This window comes from Pleuronectes platessa, chromosome 19, assembly GCF_947347685.1.
Source record: "Pleuronectes platessa chromosome 19, fPlePla1.1, whole genome shotgun sequence".
Taxonomy (NCBI): Eukaryota; Metazoa; Chordata; class Actinopteri; order Pleuronectiformes; family Pleuronectidae; genus Pleuronectes; species Pleuronectes platessa.
The window spans coordinates 6,011,598-6,025,282 of record NC_070644.1 but is presented as its reverse complement, the minus strand read 5'-3'; the positions used below and the strand labels follow the sequence as shown (position 1 = coordinate 6,025,282).

The window sequence follows — 13,685 nt, the reverse complement described above, 5'->3', positions numbered from 1 at the left end:
GCATACCGCGTTGGACCAAGAGTCTGCCCTTTGGGGAAAAGCGATAGAGAGATGCACATGCTGATGAGAAGGACAGACTCAAATGAGCCTGATAAGCCAGCGCCTTCGGGAGGAGAGGAGACGGATTTGCTTAATTGGCAAATTTGTTCCACTTAGATAGCAGCAACCAGTGGTGAACAACAACGCACCTCACCCTGCTGATCAGGCCTCGCGGGCAGGGTGCTGGGGGTCAGGGTTGTGGTGTCAAGGTCGCGGTGTTGAACGTGACACAGCAGCTAAAGTAAAGTCTGCGCCGCACGCTGTGTCCCTCAAAACGGCTTCCTTGTAACTTTGTCTTGTTTTGTTACAGTTCAATTTTCTAGCCAGAAGAAGGAGAGCAAATAAAACAAAGTCATGATACGCTGAAAGCAGGATCAAATGTTCAGCAGGGGAGCTGTGTACCACGCAGCAGTTTCATCTCTATGATAGCTTCAAGCTGTTTGAAGGTGGTGAGATGAAAGAGGCGACAGGCCTGGTGGTCTGGGTGTTTATTAGCGGAAAGGTATCTTAAACTTAACACACGTAAACAAAAAAAAGTATGTTCTTCTCAAGTCATCCCAGTTCCTCCATGCATCACCTATACACCCGATTATTCTTAGAGGAGTGGTAATGACCTACATTTACAATCATTCAAATAGGAAGTGAAAGCGACATGAAGACGATTAGAAAGCACTGCAGTAGGTTTTGTTCCATCTGATTCAATTAAAGTTGAGTTTTGAGCGCCCTCCCCCTCTCACTCCTCTCGTGCATGAAGCCTCTCCGCCTTCCCTCAGCCACGTGTGGCCTTTTCTCAATGCAACAATGACTTTCATGAAATTACATTAAACAAATGAGCCCTCCGAACCTGACAGCATCATATTCTAGAGGCGGGGGCGGCGAAAACCCTTGTCGTGTCCTTGGTTTATCTCCACGCTGTCTCTGGAAATGTTATGTTTATCACTGAATAATTACATTTTAAGCACTTCAAATGACTTTGGATGAGAGGCCCGATGATTAATTGCACTTGGTAAAGAATACTTGGGCAGTTAATACGGAGCTAATGATTGTAAAAACCATTGAAGATATAGGAGACCTTTTATTCTCTCCACCATTTGACCTCACAAAGCCAGCCACAGTTTTCACTTCACTCATTGAAAGCCGGCAAATTCAAAAGTTATTTATTTACTCGGATTGACTTTAATTCTGAAACAATTTCTACAGCTGGTGAGGCAGTCACTGCCTGGGACTAAAGTATGTTTTTAATATATATCATCTAGTTTCACTAGATATTCAAAACACCTATTTGGTTCGTGAAAAAATGAACTAAAATAAATTTTGATGAAATTAACATTTATCTTTGGCCACAAGAAAATACCTTGTTTGATGACATTGTGAAGCAGACGTCATTTCTTGTCAAACAACCTTTTGGGTCGCTTTGTTCCGCTGTGCATTTGCGATTTCCAGGGAGAAATTTGGTGACAGAACGCTGATCATATTGAGATCCATAACAAGTGACCAATACAAAGAGTGGAAGGTATAAACAGACGACTGGCTAACTGGCCAGCGGTGCGTTTTTCCTTCGTCATACGTTGTTTTCCACAGATCTTACATCAGAGACGGGTAAAGCTGATATGACACAATTAAAAGACGACAAAAATGAAATGTCTTTTTGAACGATATAAGAGCACAAATCAACAAAATATATAACATAGGTCTTGTCGTTTTTAGACATTTTTAATGAAGAACTGTTACATATCATATCTTTAAGAGTTCCTTTGCGGTTTCCTCTCGGTCATGATTGGAGATTGTGCTGTATCCTGTATTCTTTGCCCTCATATTTAAATAGAGAGTTATCAAAAGTTGTCTGCAGTTGAAGGCAAATTGGAGGTCATTATATTAACCTTCTGGTCAAAGGAAATGCATTATTAAAAGCCTCTTGGGGAGCTGTACGCAAGAGTGTGGCTCTTGTTTTCCTAAGGCTGTCTTTTGATGCTGCAGAATAGATGAAACATCCATAAAACTGCAACACATACGATAAAGACATTTTGAAAAGTGACTCCTCACACACATCACATGGTGTCAGGCTCGTGCTCTGTCTGTATCTGTGAACCGTGAATTCCCTCGGATCCTTTTTGCTGCTGGAGATCCTCAGGAGACTGATTTCCTTGAGATAGGTTTGTCTCTTAATTCCTGTTGGCTCTCTTGTTGTTTTCTAAGAGCTGCCTTTATTATGAATTCATTATTATAGCCATGCTCTTTCTCCTCCAGTGGGTTTTCATCTGCAGCGCTTCGATTATTTTAGATTCAAACGTTTCAAAGGAGAGGACATGTATGTTGTCCTGCTTCAGTCAGAGCCAATGATGTGGTAACATTAACATAACAATGCATGTGTTAGCCCGCTCTCTCTGTTTATAAAAAGTGGAGACAACCGAGAAGATTTTGCCATCTCAATGTACTATCCAATAAACTGCAGCAGGCTTAAGCTGTTTTAGTCTGTGGTCTGGTTTACAATGTGCTCAGATTATTGCCACCATCACTGCAGGGATAGATAATATGGCATTCTCTGATTTTCATTAACATCCTACACAGCAGCCCAGTAAACTCCCGGGTGGCTTAGTTACAGCGAGATGTGGATAAAGTTCTTTCCTCTCTCTCTCTCACTGTTCCCGCTGCCTCTGAGAACACGAGCGGAGCAGCGACATAAGTGGATTTCAAGCTGTAAAGTCGGCTGCGCAGTGTTTATGTCTTTACCCTGCGTGCAAAGTTGGAACCCGTTCCAATTTGCATGTTGTCAACTGAAAGTTTTACCGTCACCTCCCAAAAATGTACTGTTTGCCTTTTGCCAACATCACGAGTATTAATTTCCGTCAGGATCTTCTGCAAATCGCAGTACTATGGAAGACTCAAATAAATGTCATGACCAAAATAAATGTGCCTCGGAATACAAATAGAGTTCAACAGATCTCATTGCATCGTGACCTCAATTCCTTAAATTCCTTAAAACTGTAGCTGAGCTGAGCCTTCTCTCCCAGACAAATTTCACAGTGCTGGTTACAGAAAAAAAGGCTTTAACCTCTCAGCGATGCCTAAAGTCACGAAAAGAGAAAAGTGCAGCCGCCATCTCCAGCTCTGGACGTGGGTATTTTTTCTTCCCTCGTGCAAGTCATACTAGAGGGAGCTGGGTTTTGTCCCTGCATTATTTACTATTACCATTCTCTTTGTTAGCCGGCGTCGCATTAATTAATTCATGAGGAGGAGTTGCCTATTTGATGACCACAATGCATGGGGGAGTCTGGTGGTACACCGATGCTCCATTTGTGTGAGCTGACTCATTCATCATTCATCACAAACACACACACACACAAATGGTCATCGCATTTGGCCTATGTTTTGTACATTGCCCTACAAACAAAAGAGTCATCACAACATTAGACACCACAACCAATAATAACACATAAAACCAACAACCAGCTGGTTAAACACTTTAAACTAGTGCATGCTACATGCTCATGTAGAGCAACGTGGTGGAATTTAAACTTTTTGTAGTGAGAGGGTTAGAAAGAGTATGAGAAACTGTCTAGGGGCACCAGCAAAGACAATGGGAGCTGGTCCTAAACTAGCGAAAATACAGAATATTATAAATTCTGTAAACGCTGTAAATCAGCCCTATAGTTTAACGTTAGCTCTTCAACCACAGTCATGGTTTCATTTCATATCCAATTTGCTGGAAAAAAGCCAGACTGGAGGAAAATGGGTCATAGTCCCAGTATTCCTGTTCAGACTGCAGCAAAGAAATCTGACTCAAAGGATTTAAATTCAATGTTTTTCTGAACTGACTAGATTTAAAAATATACGATATATATATATCTGTTTTTACCCATAAACAAAACTAAAAGCATTAGCATCATAAAACATCAATAACGTATTAGACTGTGCATTTAAGGACCTGTCAGTCAACTTTAAAAGCAGCAGCAGTAGCAGGGTTCCGGTCCTGTGCTTTGACATTTGCTGGTTTGGCGACTGTTTTGTTTAAGCAATAGATCACGGACTGTGCCTTTAAGTAAATGCAAAGCTCCAGATACTTGGGCACACAGGCTTTGGTATTGACATATCTTCTTTCTGAGCCTCCACATGAAGGCACACAACATCAGAGCGCAGCACAACACACACATCACTCAGCGGCGCTGTCCGGGAGAGCCTCATTTTATATTCATAGTAAAAATTAAAATGGTATGTCTTTCAGACACATGCACGCACACACACATACACACACAGGCACGCACACACACAAACACACACACACACAACCCCCCGAGCAGACTCAAAGGAGAGAGGAATGATAGTAAGAATGAAATGAATACATGGCATCTTAATAAGTCATACCCTTACATCCTTTTCCACAAGAACAGAGAAAACAGAAAACATAGCGATGCACATGGAAAGTTATTATGGCCAGTATATGAATGATCACTCTGACTTAAGCAGAATAAGCCCAACACTCCAAATGAACGGTGTCTTCAGCTCATCAACTGCCGCTCTGGTTTACACTAGACGGGAGGGAAAATGCATGAGTCTCTTTGATTTGCAGTGGCTGGAGAGAAGCAAAACATTGTGTCACGAAAACAGAGTTATTCTGTCGTTGAAGCAGACAGATGACTGCTCCTCTCCCGGCAACACAGGAGAAAATGTTACTTGTTTGAAGTGTGAGAAGACCTCACCTCAGCCACAGGCACTCCCTCTGGGGGACGGCAGTGCAACACAATCATGCCATTCAGCGGCACCTCAGTGCCTTGGGGGTCCTGCTCAAAGTTCTTCCTCAGGTCTGTGAAGGAGAATAAACAGCCTGCATTACAGAACAACCACAACAGCACGGAGGAACACATAAGCCCGCGCATTAAAAGTCACATTTGTTTCATGTGTGACCTTTTCTCCACACGCAATCATACGTGGACATAAAGAAGGAAAATCACAATGCCGGTTTGAAGAGGAATAACCTTTTCAGAGACAATAAGGTCAGCCTGGTATCAAAATGACACAGAGTTGCTTACAGGCGATGCGGACGGCTGCCTTGCGGCTCTTGGAGGTTCCCAGGTGACTCCAGGCGACACACAGGCACCAGTAATCCTCCGGGCCATGGAAGTCCTCCACCTGCTGACGGGACACGTTGATCATCACCTCGCGGATCTTCAGCCCTGCAGACGAGAGGGTTGATGGCTTAGATTAGCTTTCATTTAGATGCTGGGGTGATTAATCATAGAGATGAAGAATCGCAGGGACAGGATGATGAGTGGAATGTCAATCTGATAAGATTATCAGCAGTAAACAGATCTGCCGTGTGCCGGGAGGAGGCACAGGGAGAGACTGCTCAAAACCACAACCTTCCATGGTTCCATCGTCAGGGGTCTGTTTCTAAACGGTTCGCACACAAAGAGCTGACCATGTCACCCTTAACCCTCAGGAGTCCTAGGCTATTTTGTTGTTGTAGTTTTTTAATGCCTTTTAAATTGCCCTTAAAGTGTTGACTATTCCATTGTGTGGTATCTTTTTTTCCGGCAGAACATTGCCTAAATGACCAGACTATATATATTATACTATATATTTCCCTTCACATTATATTTCAACATAATGGACCCAGAAATACACAAAAAAATAAATGGAAATACAAAGTAAGTGTGGTCATACACGTTTGTTTTCTTTATAACAATGCAACTCTCCAGAACAGTGTATGTACATCACTGTCTTTGCATTCCCAGTTTCCAAGTAATGCAAATTTAACATCGAAAATTTCCAACTGAGACTAAATGAAACGTTTTGCATTTTCATGGTGGGGGGGTCAATTTTTTTGTCCGTTTGCTGGAGACACAAAATATAAATCTCTGCCCACTTCTCTCCCTTAGTATGTTGAGCCTGTACCGCAGAATCAGCACATTCACATATTTCCCCCCCATTTCCCAATAGAACAAAAAATGACAAAGATATTGAAATAAATGCAACGCCTGCATCCTCTTATCTTGCATATTTTTACTCGCATTTAAAATATGATTTTTTACATTGGATTTATTTGATCACATCCCAGTTTTTAACTCGGCATATCAACACCAAACAAAAACTAGTACAGAGTTACAAGAAAGCACTTTGGACTGAAACCTGAACCCAGCGCTCCACTAGGCTCCATCTTTGAGATGCAATGTCTTGAACCAGACACTCATGTGATCTGTGACTCCTGAGGGTTAATAGTGGTCTGTTATGCTTGAGTATTGCAGACAGCAATGTGGATTGTGATTGTATAATGTATCATTTTTATTAAAGCCTGTGTATCTTCTTTCAGCATCGAACGATATTATTTATAGAGAAGTGAGGGACACATGAGCCACTTATTGTTTTGAGGGAGAGCGTGAGCACTAATTTCTCTTCTTTGAAAACATATGAAGGGGCTGTAATTTGAAAAGATTGCAAAACTGTGCAATTAAAAACGCTGCATCTGGAACATGATGCTTTCCCTGACAATCAAACCGGCCATTTCTGCAGCACAACTTTGAGTTAATGTGAGGCAGGTCATTTGTTCATATCTGTATATCGTCTGTGATGCAGACCCATAATGAGTCAGACGTGAGACTAGTGTTTTCTGAGACATCTGATGTGAATTTAAAAGTGGGCTATTTCAATTATGCCAGGCTATGCAAAAAAAGATGACAGCCTGGAACCATTAATATATAATAGGGTGGCTTTATTGGGTGTCTAAGAAATTGCAGCTTTCAAGTATCTGATGTGTCTCTTGCACGAAAGAAATCAGAACTCAGACAGCAAATTTAAACAGATTTATTAAAATATAAATAAACAGTTTAAACAGTTAAACAGTGGATTCAGTTCTGACTGACTGGGGAGGAGTCCCATCATTTAACCTCTGGCTAGCGTCATGTGTTCTTATGTTTTTGCCAGGTGTCCATATCACTCCAAATTTTGGGAAACTCTTCCGGCCCCATTTCAGTTTGAATACTCCAAGGCCGCAATATTGCCTGGAAGGGCAGACATTTATCATTTGGGAAACAACGATGCAGCTACCCAAATTCACTCCCTCATTGGGTCTTTTCAGTCTCAAAGTATCCTTCCATTATTTGCCACACTCGTTTTGTGTGACCCTTCTCTGAAAGAAAATAAATATCCGCTCACCTTGTCTTCTTTGTAAGCAGCCGCAGATATAACCCATTATTTTCCAACTCTGCAATTGTCTCATCGAGCAGGAGGTGAGCTTTTATTCAAGCAATCTGTGACACTTCCTGTGGGCATGTGAATGTCAAGTGCTTCTAATACAGAGCTAAAAACACTTGTCTGAGCTGAGATCTTTGTTGTTTGTTTTTAACCCAGTATGGATGCATTCCGGCCACTTTGTTTGTTAGTGCTCCTGTGATTTTGATGTTAGCCTTCATTGAGCTCATGTGTTCTGTGACAAGTTGCACCTTCTGTTTTTTTTTTTTTACCCATGCATGTAGAGTTCTGGACTCTTTCTAAGATCCTGTTCATACCTGGATTATAAATGTTTCTTGGATAACATTATATTAAGTGGACAGCTCCAAGTGTGTCCTCTCAAAGCTGGCATTAAAATGCATCTCACACTAAATGGATCCAAATTGTCTTGATCAAAAAGTTTAAGAACTGCGTAAACATAAATACCTACACAGAAATGTTGAATGGATATAATAATATTAACTTTAAGTCTAGTTTAAGTTGTGCCTGATTTATTAGCACCAGTGGTCACTGATGGGAACAAAGATATTGGTTAAAAACTACAGAAAACAGTCCTAGAGCAACTATCCAATCTAATAACTCCGGAAATCTCTGTCTGTGTGTATGTGGCTCGCGTATCTTGACAACCGTTCACAGTTGTCATGTGTATTGTTTTTTGCCCAAGGAGTTCCAGCGTTAAATTCGAAGCGTTTGGACATGTGATAAGTTCAATATTAATAAACAGGCAACCAGTGCTCCGTAGAAGAGGCGGCTGGGACTCATCAGCATAAGGGCTTGTTTACAACAACTGATTCCCCAGTTCAGGATTCTGCCAACTGAGTCAAGCCTCACTGAACTTTGAATAAACAGGTGAGCACCTCTTCGTGCAGCTTCAGGTTTCTGTGGAGTCTTTACTTGCTGCAGCTCAATTCGTGCTGGTTACATTTACATTTTGAAAGTTTATGTTTCAAATACAGCAAAAGTAGAAAGTGGTGAATACGTTTACAGTGCAGCTCTACACTCTTAAATAAACAGGTCAGTCGATAACAATAATCAGCCTTTCCCCTCCATATTTAGCCTTTATGCATTTTTCATGAACAATTGTCATTGCAAACCCTCAGTGACAAATGCATCGCATTGCCTCTGAGTGCTGTAAAAGCTGTAGCCGTAGCACTTAAAAGCTTTTAATGTGCGGCAGTGGCAGTAGGAAATGATAGGTCTGCATTCGCATTTATCATTAAACACAGCTTTGATACAGGAGAGTACACAATAAAAGGTGACGCTGATTACAGACAGATAAAATTATGAAATAATGTGCATTGTTTCCTGTGAATTCCTAATGCCTATGGGCTATTTGAAAGGAACATTGGAATAATGGACTCTGCAATTCAAATTTAAAACTACCGTACAGTAAGGTAATTACAGAGTGAACTTACATTGAATGGCCATTGCTAAAAAAATAAATAAGTAAAAGCAGAGTTTGATTTCCTGGAAATCTTGAGGGTTTAACTTTAAAGAACCAGAAAGTGTAAAGAATGGAAATTAGTTTAAAGTCTTCCATTTATAGAAGCTTGTAGACATTTTGTACAGTATCCTGAAGGCAGTCAGTTAATAGAAATTGTTTTTTAGAAGTGCTAACAAGTTGTGCCTAACTACGCATCTCACAGCAGCTGTTCAGAAATCACTGTAAAGCTTAGCCTCTTGTGGCTTATTGCTTAATTACGCAGCCCTACACTTGTAGAGGAGTTGTGTCTCCACAGGCTTTGCCATCACGCAGCACAAGGCAGACAGCCGCTTAGACATGGGCTGGGATTAAATGAATGTGAAATGAAAGGTTATCAAAGGAGGCCTAATGGAGGAATGTAGAACAGACGTGTTTTCTGAAGACACTGTGATCCTCTACAGTGACTGACTGAAATTATGCCTAATACACATACACACACAGGTTTGCACAGCTGTCCTTATTAGGACTCTGCATAGACTTCCATTCCTTCATCATCAAAACCTTATCCTTAACCTCAACCGTGACCGATTCATGCCTCACCCCAATTTAACCCCAAACTTAACCAGGACCTCATGAATGACTTTTTTCCTCATCAGCACCAATGAGGTCTTCTGGTCTTGACAAGGTCAACGCTGGTAACATGTATGTATTAGGGATGTATATTCATAAAAATACATTAACAGGATATGAACAATGTCACAGATAAATGTCTGGAGAAATATTTGTTCCCCCTGCTCCACTGACTGTCATCTGATTGACACAATGTGCCACTAACGTAGGAACACATTCAAAATGAACTAATCCAATATGATAGGAAACTGAAGAGCTCAAGTTAGTGATGATTTACTGCCAAAGAGAGCTTTTCAGATATTTGTCAGTGGCTGCATTTTGTTTATCAAAATTTCAAATCAGACCATGATTTACAGTCAACAAAGGTAAAGGGATTTCCGACTTGTTTCTTTATATGTTCACTGTCTGTTTCTGCCAACACTAAATCTACAGCTACACAGCTTATTATGGAATGAGGTTCTTTAGTTAGAACTGGGGATGAAATAAAAATAATGCTAGTTCAGTTGATTTCATGCAATAATTCAAGTTATATATTCTTTAATAGCATGTTATTTTGTGTGCAGCTAGAATGATATATATATACTGTGAATATGCGGAGTATGGACAAAGTAATTTCACACAGAACATGAAGCAATGTTGCCTCAAGGTAAGCCCCACGCACTTACAACTGTCTACACAGCCACAGGTTGTCATGGTCCTTTCTGATGTGTTGCTGGGCTTCATGGCGGCAAGACTTGGACTCATGTAATATGATTCTGTTGGAAGACAGATGCCAGGAGCTGGAGTAGAGGAAGATGAGGGGACCGTACTGAGATGCTGTTGTGTTGGCGTTTCTCTGTCTAAATTCTATTTGTTAACATATGCAAAATTGAACCAATGCCAAGATCAGGTCATGGTTGGCTGCACATTTATATTTGCTCTTTTGGCAGATGTTTATATTCACATCCACCCCCCCTAGGGAGATGCTATTGAAAATACTATGCTCTGATGGCATTTGGTAGCTTGTTCCACCATGAGGAACCACAAACAACAACAGTCTGATTCCCTTGTGTGCAGTGATGGCAACGCCCGACCGTGTTTATTTGAGTGTCTGAGATGAGTCATGTGGCCGCATTATTGAATAGCAGATGGGTCCAGCAGAAGTTGCTTTAATGTGAATTGAGCAGCAATGGGGAGCTATGTGTAGATAAAGGTAGTAGCTTGTGCTTCAATGATGGATGAATTTTCTCCTCTTTAGCTTAATAACATTATTAAAACTCAATTCAGTGTCACTCCCTGAACACTCCCTTAAAAAATTTAATTAAAAGCATTAATTCCCAGACTTTCCACACCACCGCAAATACGCCACAAACAAACACACTCCCTTCACAGCTCTGCTAGACTGCAGCCCCATTGTCCCTCAATCCTTCCCTGAACTTTTTACACGGACAGATTAGAGCTATAATCAGTTGATAAAATGACTGTACATCAGGTGATCATCAGAATTTACTGAGCAGAACCAGAGATAAAAATGTCATTCTAAATGTCAACACTGTATTTTATGCCCCCCCCCCACCCCTTCAGCTCCAGTGTGAAAAGACATGTTTGTAGTTTGTGGGCAATGTACCAAGAAAACATTAAAACATTCCCAGAGATCTTTGGGGGCTGGTTTAGAAGGCAAAATTTAAGGCAGGGTTGGTAAGTTAGTTCTGAAACACTTTCTTATCGTGTTTGTTGAAATCCGCTTCAAGTCCCGATAGCCATCAATAAATAAAGTCGTCTGAAAAGACCTCGTAAGACTTTAATAAACACAATTATTTGTTCGTTCAGTCTGAATGAAATGATTGGTTGGCCTGCCTACCTGCCTGCGTGCACCCTGCCCCTGCTCCCACTGCCTGAGCCTTCACAAGTCAGGGAGACATAAACCACTGAAGCAGAGACGTTAGTCAGAGGAGTCAGGAGTTAACGAGTCACAGAAAAGTCGGCCTCTGGCAGTTGTCAAAGCACTGAGTGTTCACATGTTTTCCGCGGCGTAGCTTTGATGAGAGGGCTGATAGGAAGAGGGGAGATGCATCATTAAATATATTTTAAAGTGTAGCCTGCTCTTTCAAGGTTTTCCACGACTACCAACCCTAGCTTTAATGAGTTTTCTCTGGAAACGAATTACACTGACTAAAAGGTGAGATTATTTGATGGAAGCACAGTGACAGGGTTTTTATTCAGAGCATCAGTCTTAAAATGTATTTTAACTCTGAAAAATCTCACTCCTGGACTGTGGAGACTATCATTGTATCTATCGTAATGAAGGTCCTCTGACCTTAAGGAAATACTTATATTAACCCAAAACCTAACCACATTATTTGAGAGCCCAAACAAAACAACAAAACCGACACCTGTTTATTACCATTACTATGACAATTATTTGCTATCCTTGTATGAGGAAGAGACAAGTAACCTATGGATGACATAGGTAGAGCCAACACGTGCCACCAGTACAGCTTCAGTACTCCTTGGCGATCGATTCTACATTGTCTCTGAAACTCTTTTTGTAACAATGATCTCAATTCTTCCAGAAGATGCTCCCTACACTTAGTGTTTTGATCATGGTGGTGGAGATTGCTGTCAACGCGTCTGTTCAAAGTCTCCCATTAGTGTTCAACTGGGTTGAGGCTGACTGTGAAGGCCATAGCATACATTATATTATTTATATATCATTTTTACACTCATCAATTATTTCAGTTTCCTTGAGTACCCCATGAATGGAGGCCTTGTCATCCTGTTTCACCTGTAATGTTTCAGGAATTCCCTTTAATTTATCACTCAATTAATTAACTCTAATATAGGATCCTTTAAGTTGGACAACTTGTGGGTATTGTGACAGCAGACTAAAGCACTATGAAGATTAAGAACTGGATTTAGGGTTGTTCACAATCTGAACTCCTCTTCCTCATTAACGATGATGAAAACAACGAGAAGAAAAACAGAAAAGAGAAACTAATGAATATAACAACACTCGGGTGTTGCTGATGCAATGTTTATGCTAAAATCTGACAAGCTCACAAAGGGTGGAGGAAGCTCAGCACTGCGGAGTCACTCAAAACTGCAAAACAGTTTTTCTGGCACACAGTGAGAATGTTTGTGAGCACTAAATAAAACAGCATGAGAAAACAAAAAGTGATGCTTTCCATGACAGCCCATTTCATAACAAATAATTTCAGTATGTTTAAAGTCTAACTTCATCCCAGTTGTGAACCTTACTCCACCCACTGATAAAACTGGGCAGGAGAGTAAGGGGCGATGGAGACCGAGCTGGTTTCGCAGTGTAACATTTGTGACTTTTTCAGGCCATTTAAAATGGAGAGTGACACAGCATCGTAAGGAACCTCTGTCATGTAAGGCTTTTTAGAAGTTGAGGACTTTTCCCTTCCAGAATCCTCTGATGTGGGCATTAGTGTGGGAGGAGAACATGGGGATCCAGGACCACATCAGTTAAAGCTGTTGGCTAAGGCTCAGTTACACCCAATGGAGGAGCTCTATGAGGCAATGCAAGTGTGAGCGAGGGATGGGGCAGACCGGTAACACAACTTTAGTTAGAGAGCTAATGTTAGCAAACACTCAAATAAGTTGTAAAGCTGCTACACAAAATGTCAAATAAATCAAGATTGACACACTGCTAACCCTTCCAGTAATGTCTTTTACACGTGTGTGTGTGTGTGTGTGTGTGTGTGTGTGTGCACTGCAGTTTCCCGTCTCCCTCAGAGAGCTTGTGCTGCAGAGAGGTGCCAAAGGTAACACTACACTACTGGAATAAGACCAGACCACAGTTTGTCTGTAAACATGAAGAAGTCAACTTCAATAGAAATCTCGTAATGAAGAAACGTCCTAAACATTAGACTCTGTCAGCATTGGCTCTGAAAGTTCCAAGCCGGTTTGAAGCACTATAGGCAGAGTTATGAGCCATGTTCAACTCGTAAAAACTGCCAATTTTATATTTGGCAGGAAATGTGATATTAACACCACCATTAATGTGTTTCACTACAGTACAGTCCTATTATTCAGTTTACAGCTCATAAGGACACGTGCTGTATCTCTTTTAATGTCTTAACACACGCTTATTAAAAAACAAAGGTTTAAAATGCTAATAAATACACTCCCACAGTGAAGGGTGCCTGCTCTGTGTTTGAGCGAAGGCCATGGTGTTTCGGCTGAAGGCCTGACAAACAAAGGGGAGAAATCAGAGAGACACTCAGCTTCCTGCACACTAGGCAGAGATCACAGAGCTTAGTCTCCTTTCCAAGTATCCTGAGATGACTCCCAGTGACTGTGTGTAGGAGAAATCATCCAATAACCATTCAGTCGTGTTGATGACACGCGGCCACTTCTCTGCATT

The 13,685-nt window shown here is 41.1% G+C and overlaps 1 protein-coding gene across 1 annotated transcript in view; it reads right to left on the bottom strand.

Annotated features, from left to right (window-relative positions):
• Window positions 1–13,685, bottom strand: part of LOC128425200 (netrin receptor UNC5D) — a 78,800-nt gene that overhangs the window by 43,515 nt on the left and 21,600 nt on the right. Inside the window, exons 5-6 of the mRNA XM_053411732.1 lie at window positions 5,067–5,210; window positions 4,737–4,840 (exon numbers count right to left, since the gene is read on the bottom strand). Of these exons, the coding sequence (XP_053267707.1) occupies window positions 4,737–4,840; window positions 5,067–5,210 (248 nt within the window). The remainder of the gene's footprint in view (window positions 1–4,736; window positions 4,841–5,066; window positions 5,211–13,685) is intronic.